A 15,584-nucleotide genomic window follows, 5' to 3' on the forward strand; every position below is an offset into this window, starting at 1 on the left:
TCACCAAGTTTTTTGGTCACCTTTCCTCCTTTGGCTCAACATCTGTTTTTCCTTCTGCTTCTGTGAATCACTTGGGATTTTTCTGTTTTCTCTGTCCAAGGCACTGTATGAATGCAAGTTGTTGTTTTATACTCACAGCAGCTCTTGCCAAAATTATCAACGGAAGGAATTTTTTCCATGAAATGTTTTGACAATGTAGGAATACTATATTTTCCATCATTGTGCTATGGCTTCAGTATGTATTATAATTTTTTTTTAATTGACTTCTTTAATAATGAATTTTATTGAATAAAAGAGAACAACGGAACAATAGATTAAATGTTTCAGCTGTAATCCTTCATCAGAGCAAGTTTTATGGTTATGTTAATATTCTGAATCCCTTATCATTGTTTGAAGTGTCATTGATATCAATTAAGTTATATGCATGGGGAGCACTGCAGCTGGAAGTGCAGTGGAATGAGACCATCCCGTAATGGTGGCCCAGTGAATGGGGTTATTTTCATAATAGGGGTTGGTGCCCATGTCATTAAGGAGCACCTTGCCACTCCAGGATCAACTGACATTGGGATAGGGCAATATGGGCCCCATTCACGGCTGTTAAACAGCATTTACGCTTGCTTCATGCCGGTGTACTTACCATTGACCACACAACGGGCTCTGGCCCAGTATATGACGAGCACCATCACCAGCTGTAACAACACTATGGAATGGGGCAGGTGAAAGTGACCTTGCCCCCATTCGCCCCCACAATTTCTCAAAGAGGCCAAGAAGGAATGGAAACTTAGTGAGCACAGGTTTCACCTCAAAATTCCTCTCCTTACCAATTAGATTGTGGCAGTTCCATGCCCAAAGTGTGGCCTGAATTTCTAGGCTACAGTCATTTGGCTCACTGTCAGATTCTGTTACATACTATACAAATATCAATTGCAATCTTTAGGCTATATGGTGAACTATTAACCAGAGGTTCATAGAAGTGGCCAAAGACAGCCTACATTTTAAACATTATAATAAATTCTTGGTCAGTTTTACCCTTGGGTCAATTGGGTACCTGATATCACAAAAATTTCTGCTAGAGGATGAGGGAGAATTTCTGAAAAGGTGCTCTGATCTCCCGCCATAACTTTGATGGAAGATTGGTGAAAAACCTGGAGAAACAGTGTAAACAGCTTGTGATATTGGATAATACCTACCACTTTGTTGACTCTTAATATTACTGAGGGACAGCTGTTGACCATAGAATCATAGAAATTTACAGCACAGCCCACCATGTCCATGCTGGCTGACAGATAGCCATCCAACCTAATCCTGTTTCCCAGCTCTTGGTCCTTAGCCTTGTAGGTTACAGCACTTCAAGGGAATATCCAAGTACTGTTTAAATGTTATGACGGTTTCTTCCTCTACCACCCTTTCAGGCAGTGAGTTCCAGATCATCACCACCCTCTGGATGAAAAGAATCCCCTTGAATCCCCTCTATACCTCCTACCTCTTACCCTAAATCAATACCCCCTGGCTATGGACCCCTCCATCAAGGAGAATCTTATCTCGACATCTCATAATTTTATACACTTCAGTTAGGCCTCCTCTGTTCCAAAGAAAACAACCCTAGCTTATCCAAATTTCCTCACAACTAAAATTCTCCACTCCAGGCAACATCCTCATAAATCTCCTCCATACCCTCTCTAGTGCAATCACATCTTTCCTATAGTGCGGTGACCAGAACTGCATGCAGTACTCCAGCTGTGGTCGAACAAGTGGTTTATACAGGTCCACCATAACCTCCCAGCTTTATATTCTTTGCCTAGGCTAATAAAAACAAGTATCCCATATACCTACTTATCTATCTGTCCAGCCACCTTCAAGGATCTGTTCCTCTATACTTCTCAGTATTCTACCATTTATTGTGTATTCCCTTGCCTTGTTAGCCTTCCCCAAATGCATTACCTCACACTTCTCTGGATTGAATCCAATTTGCCACTGTTCTGCTCACCTGATGAGTCCATTGATATCTTCCTGCCGTCGACAGCTTTCTTCTTCATTATCAACCACACAGCCAATTTTTATATCATCTACAAACACCATTGGTGTTCATTGGCAGTCAATAATAAAAACTTTTCTCTGATATTTTGCTCTCCTCGTTTTGGATTTAATTTTAGGGGTTTAAAAAATATACTAGACAAATATTTACTGCACTTTCTGACCTATTGTTCTGAATCATTATAAAATTTGAGAACAGATCATTCGCTCACATTTTGCAAAAGATCTTTCCACTCTCATGCATTCTCTTTTAGTTCTTTAATTTCCTGAGGGGACGCAAACAGATAAAACTTCTAATAGCTGGAAATGTTCAAATTTTTCCCTGATTTCTCATGGTAGTTGATTCAAAACTCCAGGGTACCAAACTAACATTGTAAACTATATTACATTGATCTGAGACTTATCAAGTTATTAAGAATACCTTATTGTGCTAGAGCTGATGCCAGTTTTATAACCAACAGCAATAGTACACCTTAGCCAGGGCTAATGGTTTATAACAGACAAATAAATCAAGTCCCTCTTTTATTACAAAGGGTCTTTGGATTTTTATCAGTGTTTTCTTGTGGGTATCATGTTCTGTGATTCGATCCACTTTTCCACGAAAACCACAAATCGGTGCTTATATTTTGAAAACAATCAGTATACATCTTATTGAAAGATTCCCATGTTATATTTACTTCTAAAGTAAGAACCATTTTCATTCCTTTTGCTGGAGAGAAAAATAACATCTGTTTATGTATACTAAGCAACATTGAGATTAGGTTAATAAAAGCAAAATACTGCGGATGCTGGAAATCTGAAATAAAAACAAGAGATGCTGGAACCACTCAGCAGGTCTGGCAGCATCTGTGGAAAGAGAAGCAGAGTTAACGTTTCGGGTCAGTGACCCTTCTTCGGAACTGACAAATATTAGAAATGTCACAGGTTATAAGCAAGTGATGTGGGGGTGGGGCAAGACATAACAAAGGAGAAGGTGTAGATTGGACAAGGCCACATAGCTGGCCAAAAGGTCATGGAGCAAAGGCAAACAATATGTTAATGGTGTGTTGAAAGACAAAGCATTAGTACAGATAAGGTGTTAACAGACTGAATATTGAACAGCAGCAAGTGCAAACATGAAAAAATGATGGGGTGGACAGTGAGGACAAGGGGAACCCTATCACGGAGGGGAAGGGTTGAGGGCAGAGGTATGGGAAATGGGCCGGACACGGTTGAGGGCCTTGTCAACAACAGTGGGGGGGAATCCTCAGTTGAGGAAAAAGGAGGTCATACCAAAAGCACCGTCATGGTCAACTGTGTCCGGCCCATTTCCCATACCTCTGCCCTCAACCCTTCCCCTCCCTCCCAGAACCGTGACAGAGTTCCCCTTGTCCTCACTGTCCACCCCATCAGCCCCCACATCCAAAGGATCATCCTCCGCCATTTCCGCCACCTCCAGCGTGCTGCCACTACCAAACGCATCTTCCCCTCCCTTCCCCTGTCAGCATTCCGAAGGGATCGTTCCCTCCACGAAACCCTGGTCCACTCCTCCATTACCCCCACCACCTCATCCCCATCCCATGGCACCTTCCCCTGCAATCGCAGGAGGTGTAATACCTGCCCATTTACCTCCTCTCTCCTCACTATCCCAGGCCGAAAACACTCCTTTCAGGTGATGCAGCGATTTACTTGTACTTCTTTCAATGTAGTATACTGTATTCGCTGCTCACAATGTGGTCTCCTCTACATTGGGGAGACTAAGCGCAGACCGGGTGACCGCTTTGCGGAACACCTCCGCTCAGTCCGCAAGCAGGACCCTGAGCTTCCGGTTGCTTGCCATTTCAACACTCCCCCCTGCTCTCATGCTCACATCTCTGTCCTGGGATTGCTGCAGTGTTCCAGTGAACATCAACGCAAGCTGGACTGAACATTGAGTTCAATAATTTCAGAGCATGACAGCCCCCCATTTTACTTTCAATTTTAGTTGTTTTTTCTTTTTTACATTTTTTACAATCTTTTTTTTTTGCATTTATTTCATTTCATCTTAGTTTGTTCAGTTTGCTTACCCACTGTTTTTTTTTCATGTTTGCACTTGCTGCTGTTCAATATTCAGTCCGTTAACACCTTATCTGTACTAATGCTTTGTCTTTCAACACGCCATTAACATATTGTTTGCCTTTGCTCCATGACCTTTTGGTCAGCTATGTGGCCTTGTCCAATCTACACCTTCTCCTTTGTTATCTCTTGCCCCACCCCCACCTCACTTGCTTATAACCTGTGACATTTCTAATATTTGTCAGTTCCGAAGAAGGGTCACTGACCCGAAACGTTAACTCTGCTTCTCTTTCCACAGATGCTGCCAGACCTGCTGAGTGGTTCCAGCATTTCTTGTTTTTATTTGAGATTAGGTTACAAATTTCAATTTACTGGCACCTATATTTTACAATAGTTCTTGTGTCTGCTAGCTACGTCATGAATTGTGACTGTCAACTTCTTCATTTTCTTACTGGTTTAGTCGAAGTCTTTTTTTCTCCTTTCTAGTTGGTTGTTATTTATTTATTCACCAATTGTATTATAGAAAACCCCTCTCTTCCTTCAATTTCTCCCAAAGCTCATTCTTACCCAAAAAAATCTACCTATCCACATTACAGCAAAGATAAATAAATAAATAGATGAAAACCAGCAGGTTTCTACAACGGGCAGGCCATCTAGGTTCTTACCTGACCTGTGTTCAGTTCTCAGTTTAACTTTGCACTGAATTTTGTTCGGAAGACGGGGGTCCTGGCAGTGGGCCAGAAGGTGGGGGGAGACCCCGCCTCGGCCTTCCATTGGACCCCTGTTGCAATTCCACACCCGCTGCTGGGGATGCCGACTCTTTACGGGACGAGCTCCTGCTTCCAAGAGCTGCCGGCCAATTGGAGGGCTGGCAGCTCTGCAGTACCAGCAGCACCACCTGGAGCAGTGGCTACAGCTGGTACTGCAGGATGCCCTGCAGTACCAAGGACGTTGGAGACCCCAGGAGAGGTAAGCGGGTTTGGGGTTGCTGGGGCCATTCAGGCAGGCCCCAGCAATGGATTTGGGGGGGCGGAAATTTAATGAGGGTGGGGGAGTCTTCCCAGGGGTTGGGGGGTGGCAATTGCTGCTGGCGGGCCCTCTGGGAGCCCTGGATTGACCCCAAAAGCGGGACCCCCCCCCAACCTCGCTAGAGGTCACCAGGTTTTACCTGGCGGTATCTCCCCGCGGCGGCAGGACCCTCTGCCTTCTATTAAATCTTAAGGGCCTCAATTGGCCTGGGGCAGAAAGGCTGTCCGTGGCCTTCCCTGCTACGGACTAAATTGGAATGCATTGGGAAGACGACAGGCATTTCCTCCCCCCACCCACCCCGCCGTCTTACGACACAATGTTATGGAGCCCCCCCCCATCCCTCACTTCCATTCCCGTCCCGAAGGAGCCCATAAAATTCAGCTCTTTGTTTCTGTTTCATATTCTTTCTTTTGTAAATTAACTTAATATTTCCTGAACACATTAGAAAACCCAAAAAGCTACTTTTATGATTTTGTTAAAATGTTTTATCTGTTACATACTGCAATATGGGGAAAAATCATAAGTGTATTGCCTGAATTTGGTGTCTCTGTTTGATTAACTTAAGTGTTTATTCTAGTTTTATCACTGTCACCCAGCACAAACTTTATCATCCTTTTAGAGTACATTTTATTCCCAACAATTTTAGATGTCAACACATTTTGATAAAAAGTTGAGCATATATTTAAACAAATGTAAAACACAGAAACCCTGAAATATCTAAAAGTCAAATTAATATCTCTAATAATATGTTACAAATAGCCTTCAATAATGCGTCGTAACATTCTTTTCATTCAGCATCTATAGTTTCAATTTCTTGAGTGCAAAACAAGTGTCAAGCCCAATAACAAAATATTATAATTAAAAAGAGAAAATTTTACATTGACCAACAATACAACTGTTTCTTCTTTAAGTAAACCCAAAAAAAAGCTAAAAATTTCTTTTCATTTCAGCAAGCTGTTGGTACTTTGGTTAATCTTGTAGTTATTTTCCCCTGAAGCTGTTAAGTTCCTTCTTGCTTATTCCGGTTTCTTTAGATGGGTATTAAAGCTAAGTGACATAATGCACTTTCCAAAATACGAAGTACCTCATCATCTTTTTACCTGACTGCCCACATTTTTTCAAGCTTTCATCAGTTCACAGGCTGAAACTTGCGATGTTTCCTTCAGGCTGTTTGAGACTTTGCCAAACTTCGAACTGAAATACCATCATGTTTTACTTGGCTTGAGTCAATTGCATTCTTGGCTCTCAGTCAAGAAGGTGTGGGCTGAATACCCATAGCAGATCTATAATGGATATAACCTAAACTGATATCCCAGTGCTGTACTGAGAGAGTGTTCATTGCAAGAGATAACATGAACAACAATTTGCATTTATAAAGCTCCTTTAACATAGTGTAACGTCCCAATGTATTTCGCAAGAGCATCATCAGATGGAAATTTGACACCAAGCACATAAAGACATATTAGGAAAGGTGGATAGATTTTAAAGCATTCAGGCCCTCCTTGTCTGCGTGGGTGAGGGTGCAGCCAAAGGCTTTCCTGCAGAGGGATTTCCGCCCCTTCTCCTCCCCAGATGGGTGGCCTGGCTGCTTTTCCTATTTTTTAATAATTTTTTTAAAGTTACTGAGAGGGCATCTTCATCTTGAAGCTCCCTCTCTGTTACTTACCCTTTACTGCAATCGGCTGCTGCTCAAGCTGGAAGGCCTCTGATTGGCCCTCCAGATTTGAGAGCCCATCCGTTGCCCTTAGGTGGACAGGGAACTTGTCCCTATGCCAATTAAGAGGGCACCACGGTCAAAGTTCCAACGAGTGACTGTTTTCCCCCAGGACCAGGTCTGTGACCTGGAAACAGTCCCGACTGCTGTTTTCCGCTCCCAAAGTGAAAGTTCTGCTCTAGGACTCTATGATGTTATAAATGCAATGTGATGTACATTTAAAAGGTAATTTATGACACATGTGAATCAGAAATAATAGTATTTACAGTGTGCCGAAGATGAAATAGTAATGCTCATGAATTCCAATAGAAAAAGACAACGAGAATCTTTCCTCTCTATTTTCAATGAGCTTGCTGGTAATTCAGCTGTACATCAATGGAAATTATCCCTGAATTATAAAAATCTGGAACTTGTGCGCTTCCACATGGTGTTTCCTATTTTCTACAGTCCATTGTTATTGTTACTGTTCTTTATCAAATGTCTGAATTACAAGCCATCTAAATATTTAGCAAGTTTAGATAATAAAATAGAAATTAGAATACAAAACCTGAGTTTAGTGGGTAAATGCACTGCATTGTGATCCTGAGGAATACAAACTAGGAAGGGCCCACATTCCAGTCCTAGTTAGAGCTGAGTTAACGAATCTCATTTGGGATAATATGAAAATGGCCTCCTGGACAAAGAACTATGTAAGTGGCAGTACCCATGAGATTGTAGCCTTAACATAAATCAGTGCCTTGGCGAGAAGGAGGGAACACTGGGAGAGAAACATTACAGATTTGAAAGTTGTTTGTCCCAACTAGCTCAGTTTTTCCCCAGGCCAATGGCAATCTGCTATACAATGGATTTTTTCCTACCAGTTTAAACTCATTCAGCAAGGATTTTGCATTTTTTTTCAAACTCAAAGGTAATCAAGACAAACTACAAAGTATCGAACCTCACATCCCCAATTCGTTTCCAAACTTGAGTAGTACATGTTCAGTTACTTTATTAAATATATTGCGACCACGTGTGGATTAATGATGAAATAGGTGAAATTAATGCCAGTTATGTTGCTCCTGGTTAACAATGAGTAGGGTTCCTCAGATAGAGATCACCAGTGATCATATCTTGTGAGTAATATCTATGGGAAAATACTACTTCTGAGCTTGTGTTACCAAAGTAATTATGATCTTTCATTCGAAGTACTATTTTTCCTAGCTCTCAAAATATGTTTTCATAAATTTTAAGATTGCTGCAAAATAGCAATGCCAATGATTTTTCTTATTGAGTTACTGTATAGTGTAAAGAGAGAGCTGCTTTATCAACCATTCTTTCTATTACAGTAACTGCTGTTCAAAAATTTGTCATCAGAAGTCTTAAGCGGGGTAAATGTTTGCAATGTGCCTGAGAATGCCTGATATTTAAAGATGCTTTTTGAACTGTTCCTGCTTTTATTTTCATACAAAAACTAATGCTTTTTTGAACGTTTGAACAGCTATGAAATTTTCTATTTTGTCATTATTGTTTCTACTGGAGAATGCAAAAGCACTTGCAGCACCATGAAAATTAATTTACTGCGTTATTTAATAAAGATTGTGAAAATATTGGATGCAGAGAAATTCAGTTCTTATTGCACTTTTTTAAAAAAAACCTTTGCACAACAGCCAAGCAAAACAACATTTGCTTTGCTTGACGAGAATCTTTGCATGTGTTTTAACTGTGTATACAGTACTCGTCATTGTGTGTTGTTTTTCAGTGTATGTCAATACCTATATTGATTAAATGTATAGCACGGCTCCCTTCCAGTCATTGTTGAGTGATTCTAGTCTCTATTTTACTTTCAAATGAGGTTTCCTTATTTTTCAATAAAATAATGAATGTAATTTGGATTATTGTGCTTACCTTTGATTTTAGATAAAGAAAGAGGTCATCGCTTTAACATTTTGGGTTCTCAGAGAGATCAACATGGCCTCTCAACAACAGACATGTATAGTCATGCACTAGCTGTAATTGAAGACATTGCTAAGAAACTCCTGAACCAAGATGAAGTAAATGCAGTTTTGCGCCACTGTAAGCAGGTATTACCCTCAAGCAGTATTTTCATTCACTGCAATCACAGGCTGCCACTACAGCAACACTATTTCTGCTCAAACACAAACATAGAATCAGTAATGAGAAAATAAGAAATAGGAACAGGAATTGGCTGTTTGGCCCTTCGAGTCTGCTCCACCATTCAGTACGATCATGGCTAATCTTCTACTTCAACTCCATTTTCCTGAACTATCCCCATATCATTTAATTCCCTTAGTATCCAAAAATCTATCAATCTCTGTCTTGAATATACTCAACGACTGAGCATTCACAAACCTCTGGGGTGGAGAATTATAAGGTCGCATTACACAGTTGAGTAAGTTGCTGAAAAAATTGCGATAACCATTTTAACAGGAAAAATGCATACATGCTATGGAATCTGTCTGCTGCAAAATATACCTTTATAATAGCCTATACATTCTGTGAAAAGCAGAAAGAAAAATTACGATACCTTTCCCTCCAAAGCGCACTATGTGGTAGATTCTTCAGGGATCAGTGAATAACAAAAATCAGAAACACATTTTATAAAGGTTTGTGTTTTTTATACTTAATGCACAAGAAATTGTTATCCAAAATATTCATCATGTTAAAATGTAAAATTTTACAGGCTTTCTTAACATTTAATCTTCCACTAGATGGCGTTAAAATATTATTTCACATATTACTAAATAGAATTATACACAAATTGCAACACAGAACAGGCCATTCAGGCCAACCAACCTGTGTTGGTATTTAGCCTGAATTCGAGCAGCAGTCCTAATCCCAGGTGCCTGCCAAGTTCCCATATCCCTTTCTCCCCCTTTCCTTGAACCACCTATCTAACCTATTTGCGATTGTTAACATGAGACCAAAATTCCAGAGTTGCTCCTGCTTCGCTGCTGGAAGTTAGCCGGAAGTGAAATGGAACCCTGTTTACACACAGACAGGTTTTCAGCTGCACTTCCAGTGAAGTTACAGTGGCAGAACAGGAGCAGTTCTGAGAAAGTTTCTGCACATATGCTCTGCTTCAATCGCTAACCCTATTAGTGCATTTCACGGCCTTACTTAAAGTCCTTTATGTTAAAAAAGTTTCTCCTGCTCTCTGTACTAAATCACATTTAATTTATATTTTTGGTATATAGCCTTGTGGGTATGTTATAAGATGCTGTTGTAGCTTAGCTAGACATATATATACTTATAAAACACAGTTATTCAGCATCTCATTTACTGTACTTTGTGTTTTAAATAAAACTTAAATATCAGTTTTGTTTGTAGTTTGTTTCAGGTGGTGGAGTGGAAGACCTGGTGCGACCACTACTTTCTATATTAGATAAACCGGAGAAGCTTCTGATATTGAGAGAGATTCGGTAAGAAGAATACTGTAATGTAGGATCATGCTCCATTAATAATGCAACCATTTTAATGCCCTGTGTTTAATAGGCAAAAATATTAGATAATCATGATTTATTTGGGGAAAGGAGAACCAGTGTATACTGAATACATACAAATTTCTTTATGTTAAATTGCTCAAACATTTGTGAATTAATGATAATAACAGATTATATAGAACATCACAGTGTGCTGATGTAACAGTGTACCATTCCAAGTGGTGGTAGAATGGGATTTACACTCCATAATTTCACATATGATAAATTCCCAATCATTACAACCAAGGGATATAATTTTGTTAATATAAAACTACATTGTCTATAATTATTGAAGTACTTTAATCTCCATCATCTTAAAGAAAATATTTTCTTCCCTTCCATTTGTTTCCCTACATGGCTGTCACTGTATCTTAAAGTAATTCATTACATGTGAGCAGTTTACAATGTTTCTGAACAAGATATTACATAAATGCAAGTCTTTCCTTATCCTTCCTTCCATCTCACCACACCATACATCATACCATGGCTAAGGAAATTCTGTAACTGGCTTCTAGGAGCTGCATGACCTAGAGTACTTATCATTTATTTGTTTTATTTATTTAGAGATACAGCACTGAAACAGGCCCTTCGGCCCACCGAGTCTGTACTGACCAACAACCACCCATTTATACTAATCCTACATTAACCCCATATTCTCTACCACATCCCCACCATTCTCCTACCACCTACTTACACTAGGGGCAATTTATAATGGCCAATTTACCTATCAACCTGCAAGTCTTTGGCTGTGGGAGGAAACCGGAGCACCCAGCGGAAACCCACACAGACACAGGGAGAACTTGCAAACTCCACACAGGCAGTACCCAGAACTGAACCCGGGTCATTGGAGCTGTGAGACTGCAGTGCAAACCACTGCGCTACTGTGCCGCCCATAGTATTCCTTTCTTTCACAATGGGAATGTGTCTGGTGTCTAACCATCTTTTGACAGTATAACTGAGGTTGGGAACTCACAATAGGTGAGGACTTCTTTTTAGTATCTTCATTTTTATCAGAACCATGATTAACTCTAACACACTTTAGCATTCTTTTTGAGATACTTGGCTTCAGAGAATGGCTGCTCTTGCTAATTTGTTTTCCCTGTCTGAGGTGCCATGCTGTGCTGTCATATAGTGCTCTATCAAAAGACCTGTTTGAGAACACTCAATGTCTCGCCTTGCACTTTAATATTTGTTTGTAAGTGAGCCATAGCATATCTTTATCACTTTTCAATGAATAGCTTAAGGTATTGTGAATAAAATATGTCAATAGCTAATAGTATATGAGGGGGAATATTAACACCCAGCAGGTTTCCAGCAGCAAACCACAGGTTTTGGTTAGATTCCTGCCTGCCTGCAACAAAATTTAACCACAGGACCTCATTACATGCTGCTGGCCTGTGGAAATTTGTCCGCCCACTGGCACGTGGGAAAGTGTGCGGACCTGAGCTCTGGGTGGGATCTCGTGGTGCAGAATGGCAGGGTTGTGGGGGGAGGCAGGATGGGATCCAAGGCAAGGAAGACTTGAACTTTTCTTGTGAGTACCAGAGGAGCACCAACATAGCTTGGTTGAGATTGAAGACAATTCGTAGCCAAACACACAAATGTAACAGCTACACATATATTGGTAGAAGTAAACTTCCACAATATATATGCCCATTTCCTAGGAAGTTTACATGTTGCACACACCATATATGATTTGTTTTCAGCTAAGCCCTTTGATTTGAATTATTTGAAGGGCTTTACCTGTGCCTGAGAAGGAATTAAACTTTTTAAGTGTCAAATAATGTGATTATAAAAATTCAATGATTACCATTTTGTTCGGAGGGGATTTGAGTTTTCTTGTATATTTACAGTTAACACTAATAAATTAAAATAATATATTCATAGTCATTTTGACCAAAGAGGAGAATGGCTTTTACAGGTTGGTGCAGAAGAGATTTTAAAGAAGGAAGGAACTTGCAATGCCAGAGAATCTTTCAAAACGTTGGGATGTACCAAAGTTCCTCACAGCAACAAATTACAATGAAGTGTAGTTACTTTAGTAATGCAGAGACATGTGACAGTCAGTTTGGGCTGAATTTTATAAGCCCACCATCAATCGGACGGGCTGCACGCCAAAGAGCTGCCGCGATTACAAGCGCAGCGGCTTCTTTAAAAGTCCAGGGCAGGCTACCCGTCCCCGGAAATGGCATCAGCTGCCTGTGTGCAGGTGCTGACGCCATTTTTAAAGGGCTGTTAGCCCTAGCAGTAAATTTAAATATTTAAAGAAACATTGAATGAAAGAAAATAAATGCATTTCTTTTGCCCCTCTCCCACCCTTCAATATCGATTAAATTAATTATTTGCCCTTTCGCCCCCTCCCCCAAAAACACTTACCTTCACAACTGCCCTTCCCCCCACCCACCACCAAACTGTACAAACTTTTAACTGTAACCCTTCCACCATCCTCTACACCCGTGACTTTCATTTGACCCTGTTTCCCCCCCCACCTCGCACTGATAAGCTTATCTCCTCCCCCCTCCCCACCAGTGTTGTGCCTTGTTTCCCTGGATGAGGATCCAAAGGCGCAGCAGTAACGGATGCCGGGATGAAGATCGGGGCGGCACTTCAGGAGGCGACAGGACAGTAAATTTATTTGAATATTTAAATTATGGTCCCATCACCAAGCAGCGGGGGGTGGGGGGGGCCGCCATGAGGCCTCGCCACCGCCGGCAATATCGGGACGGGCCCTGCCTGCATCGAGGTCCATGGCGGGCGTCATCCAGGGCAATCTTCATGCACCCCCCCACTCTCACCCCGTCACGGATCCTGACGTTGAGGCCTCTATAAAATCCAACCCTTTGTTTTAGAGATGCTTGAGGGACATATGTTGGCCAGTACATGGTGGGAACTCCATTGCTCTTCCTTGTATAGTGCCATTGGATCTTCTACTCCCATCTGAGAGGGCAGATGGGGTCTCGGTTTAATGACTCATCCAAAAGACAGCACCTCCAACAGTGCAGCACTCCTTCAGAAGTGTCAACCTTGATTATGTGCATAAGTCTCTGGAGTGGAGGTTGAACCCACAACCTTTATGACTCAGAGGGGAGAGTGCTACCACTGACCTAGGGCTGACACTGTAATGGGTAAGTTCTTGTTCTAATTTGCAGCTGTATTAAATATTTAAACAGTTCACATGTCAACATGCCCCACCTAATGGTTTATTTTAAATAAGTTCTGTATTTGCATAAACATGAAAATTATTAGACTTGAAATTTTTTGACTGAACAATTAGCAAGAGGAAATTAAACATGTGTCTTTCATCAGTGAAAAAAGCAAAAACCAATTTATGAAAGCACTGTGGTAATTACAGTAGTGTATAGTTCCCATGAGACCAGCTTTACAAAGTGCCTGAAAGCTTCTTTCTATTAGACTAGTTTTGCATTGAAACTGGCTTCTTATTAAAGAAAATGTTTTAACCTTTGTACTACATTTCAAATAACTTTACATAAAAAAATTTCAAGGACCCTACAAAATATGAAACTCAACAAATGTTTCTTTGTAAAAGAAGATAAAATTAAGAAGGCTGTTATTGCTTAAGCAAAATCTTCTCATTTTCTTCCTCCCATGTAAGTGGGCTTCTATCCATTAACCTTGTATTGTACAATTAAGATACCCACTTTATAGAGCACTGATTGATGCTTTGCGACTTAGGAGTATGTGCCACTCAAACTTGTCAGCCATGGTTGAAATTAATTCCTGTTGTGATAGGTGGGTTACCTTATTTCAGGAGGAAGTCTTTTCTGAAGTAGAAAACTGAAGCAGTGTGAAATTGCTCCAATTTAAGGCCACCACCCTCAAGGTGAGTATTTAATGTCATTGGCATTGAAATGATGGAGAATCCTGCAGTCCAGGAAATCTGTCTTCATTCATCTCAAGGGAGCATTATAAACCCTGGGATATTTGAGAAACTCTGAAGGGGTCAAAGGTAAAAGTTTTTTCGTATGTCTTCACGTTTCTGTCTTTGCTTGAATTGAAAATTCCATTAGACGGAGTAATTGATAATCTAAAACAATTATAAGTGGCAAATCTCATCTTAAAATTCAGATGACATCAGAAACATGTTTATAGCTACCACCTTAGTCTTGTTGTGAATCTGAATGAATATTTTTTCATAATTATTCACAACTCCTTATGCTGTCTATATTATTAAAATTGCACCTGCACACCTCAATAAGAGTCTGAGTATTTACCTGATAGATATCTTTGTTTCGATGTATTACTGTGTTTTATTTTATCTGTCTTGTCTCTAAAGGGCCATCATTGGACCAACTGACTTGGGCAGGTTTGACAGTATGGTGATGCCTTATGAACTGGAAGCATATGATATTCTGAAGAACAGAGCAGGTGGGGGAGTTGTACAGAGCGGTGAGAAATGATGTGAGAAATGAACAATTAGAGTCAACAAAGCAGTTGAAATATTTTATATTCTGGTATGTTGTCCGGTTGTTATTCAGATGGATAGGTGACAGGGTCTTTGAATAAACTTAGCACAGGAATAATCTAGATGCTGTTACAGGCAGGTGAGGAGGCGGTGGGTGGGGGGGGGGGATGGGGGGTGGGTCACAGGCTCCCCTCTTGTCCTTCCTCTTATTTGACTGCAACAGGGTTTATTCCTTTTTAAACAGTGGATGTCCTTACCACCTCAGTGAGTATTTTACCTTTGTTGTGATTGAGAAAGAATTAATTGGACAGATTTTCTTAGGTTTAAACAAGAAAGAGTTGAGTTTATTATACTTAACTATCTAAACCCGGTCTAAATAAAAGTAATAAAAAAATACGCTACATATTCACGCACACACTCACAGGAGAATCACAAACACGCAAATAGATTACAGAGTGAAAAGGAGATTTGTGGTTGGATTAGAGTCCAGAATAAATAAGAAAAAATACACAGTCTGGATTATTCTGTGGTCTTCTGACTGAAGTTGTATTCTTGAAGTCTCTGGCTGGTTGAAGTGCACTTTGTGGCTGGCCCACTTGGCTCAGGATTTTCTTCGTGGCATACTTGTAGGTGGCTCTCTTCCCCTGGTGTCTCTTGTCTGTAACAATCTGTAGGCTTGGAGATCCACAGTCACAGATGGTTTTCAAATTTACGATGTTCAGTGGAGAGAGAGAGCAAGAGAGAGGGATGCAGCCCTTCTGCTTCTGCACAGTTTCAGTCACTGGCTTGTCAGTCGTTGTCCAAGAGAAACTCCCAGCTTTCACGGAGATGGACAAATGACTGCCTCAGTGTATTTTTTGGAACCTTCTAA

General features: G+C 40.6%; 1 protein-coding gene across 2 annotated transcripts in view; it reads left to right on the forward strand.

Annotated features, from left to right (window-relative positions):
- The window catches only part of pdzd7a (PDZ domain containing 7a), a 123,388-nt gene that overhangs the window by 38,898 nt on the left and 68,906 nt on the right, over positions 1-15,584 (forward strand). Inside the window, exons 10-12 of one of the 2 annotated variants that reach the window (XM_068053035.1) lie at positions 8,708-8,871; positions 10,139-10,230; positions 14,585-14,697. In XM_068053035.1, coding sequence (XP_067909136.1) covers positions 8,708-8,871; positions 10,139-10,230; positions 14,585-14,697 — 369 coding nt within the window. The remainder of the gene's footprint in view (positions 1-8,707; positions 8,872-10,138; positions 10,231-14,584; positions 14,698-15,584) is intronic. The other variant, XM_068053036.1, reaches the window with a different exon arrangement.

Source organism: Heterodontus francisci, chromosome 20, assembly GCF_036365525.1.
Source record: "Heterodontus francisci isolate sHetFra1 chromosome 20, sHetFra1.hap1, whole genome shotgun sequence".
Taxonomy (NCBI): Eukaryota; Metazoa; Chordata; class Chondrichthyes; order Heterodontiformes; family Heterodontidae; genus Heterodontus; species Heterodontus francisci.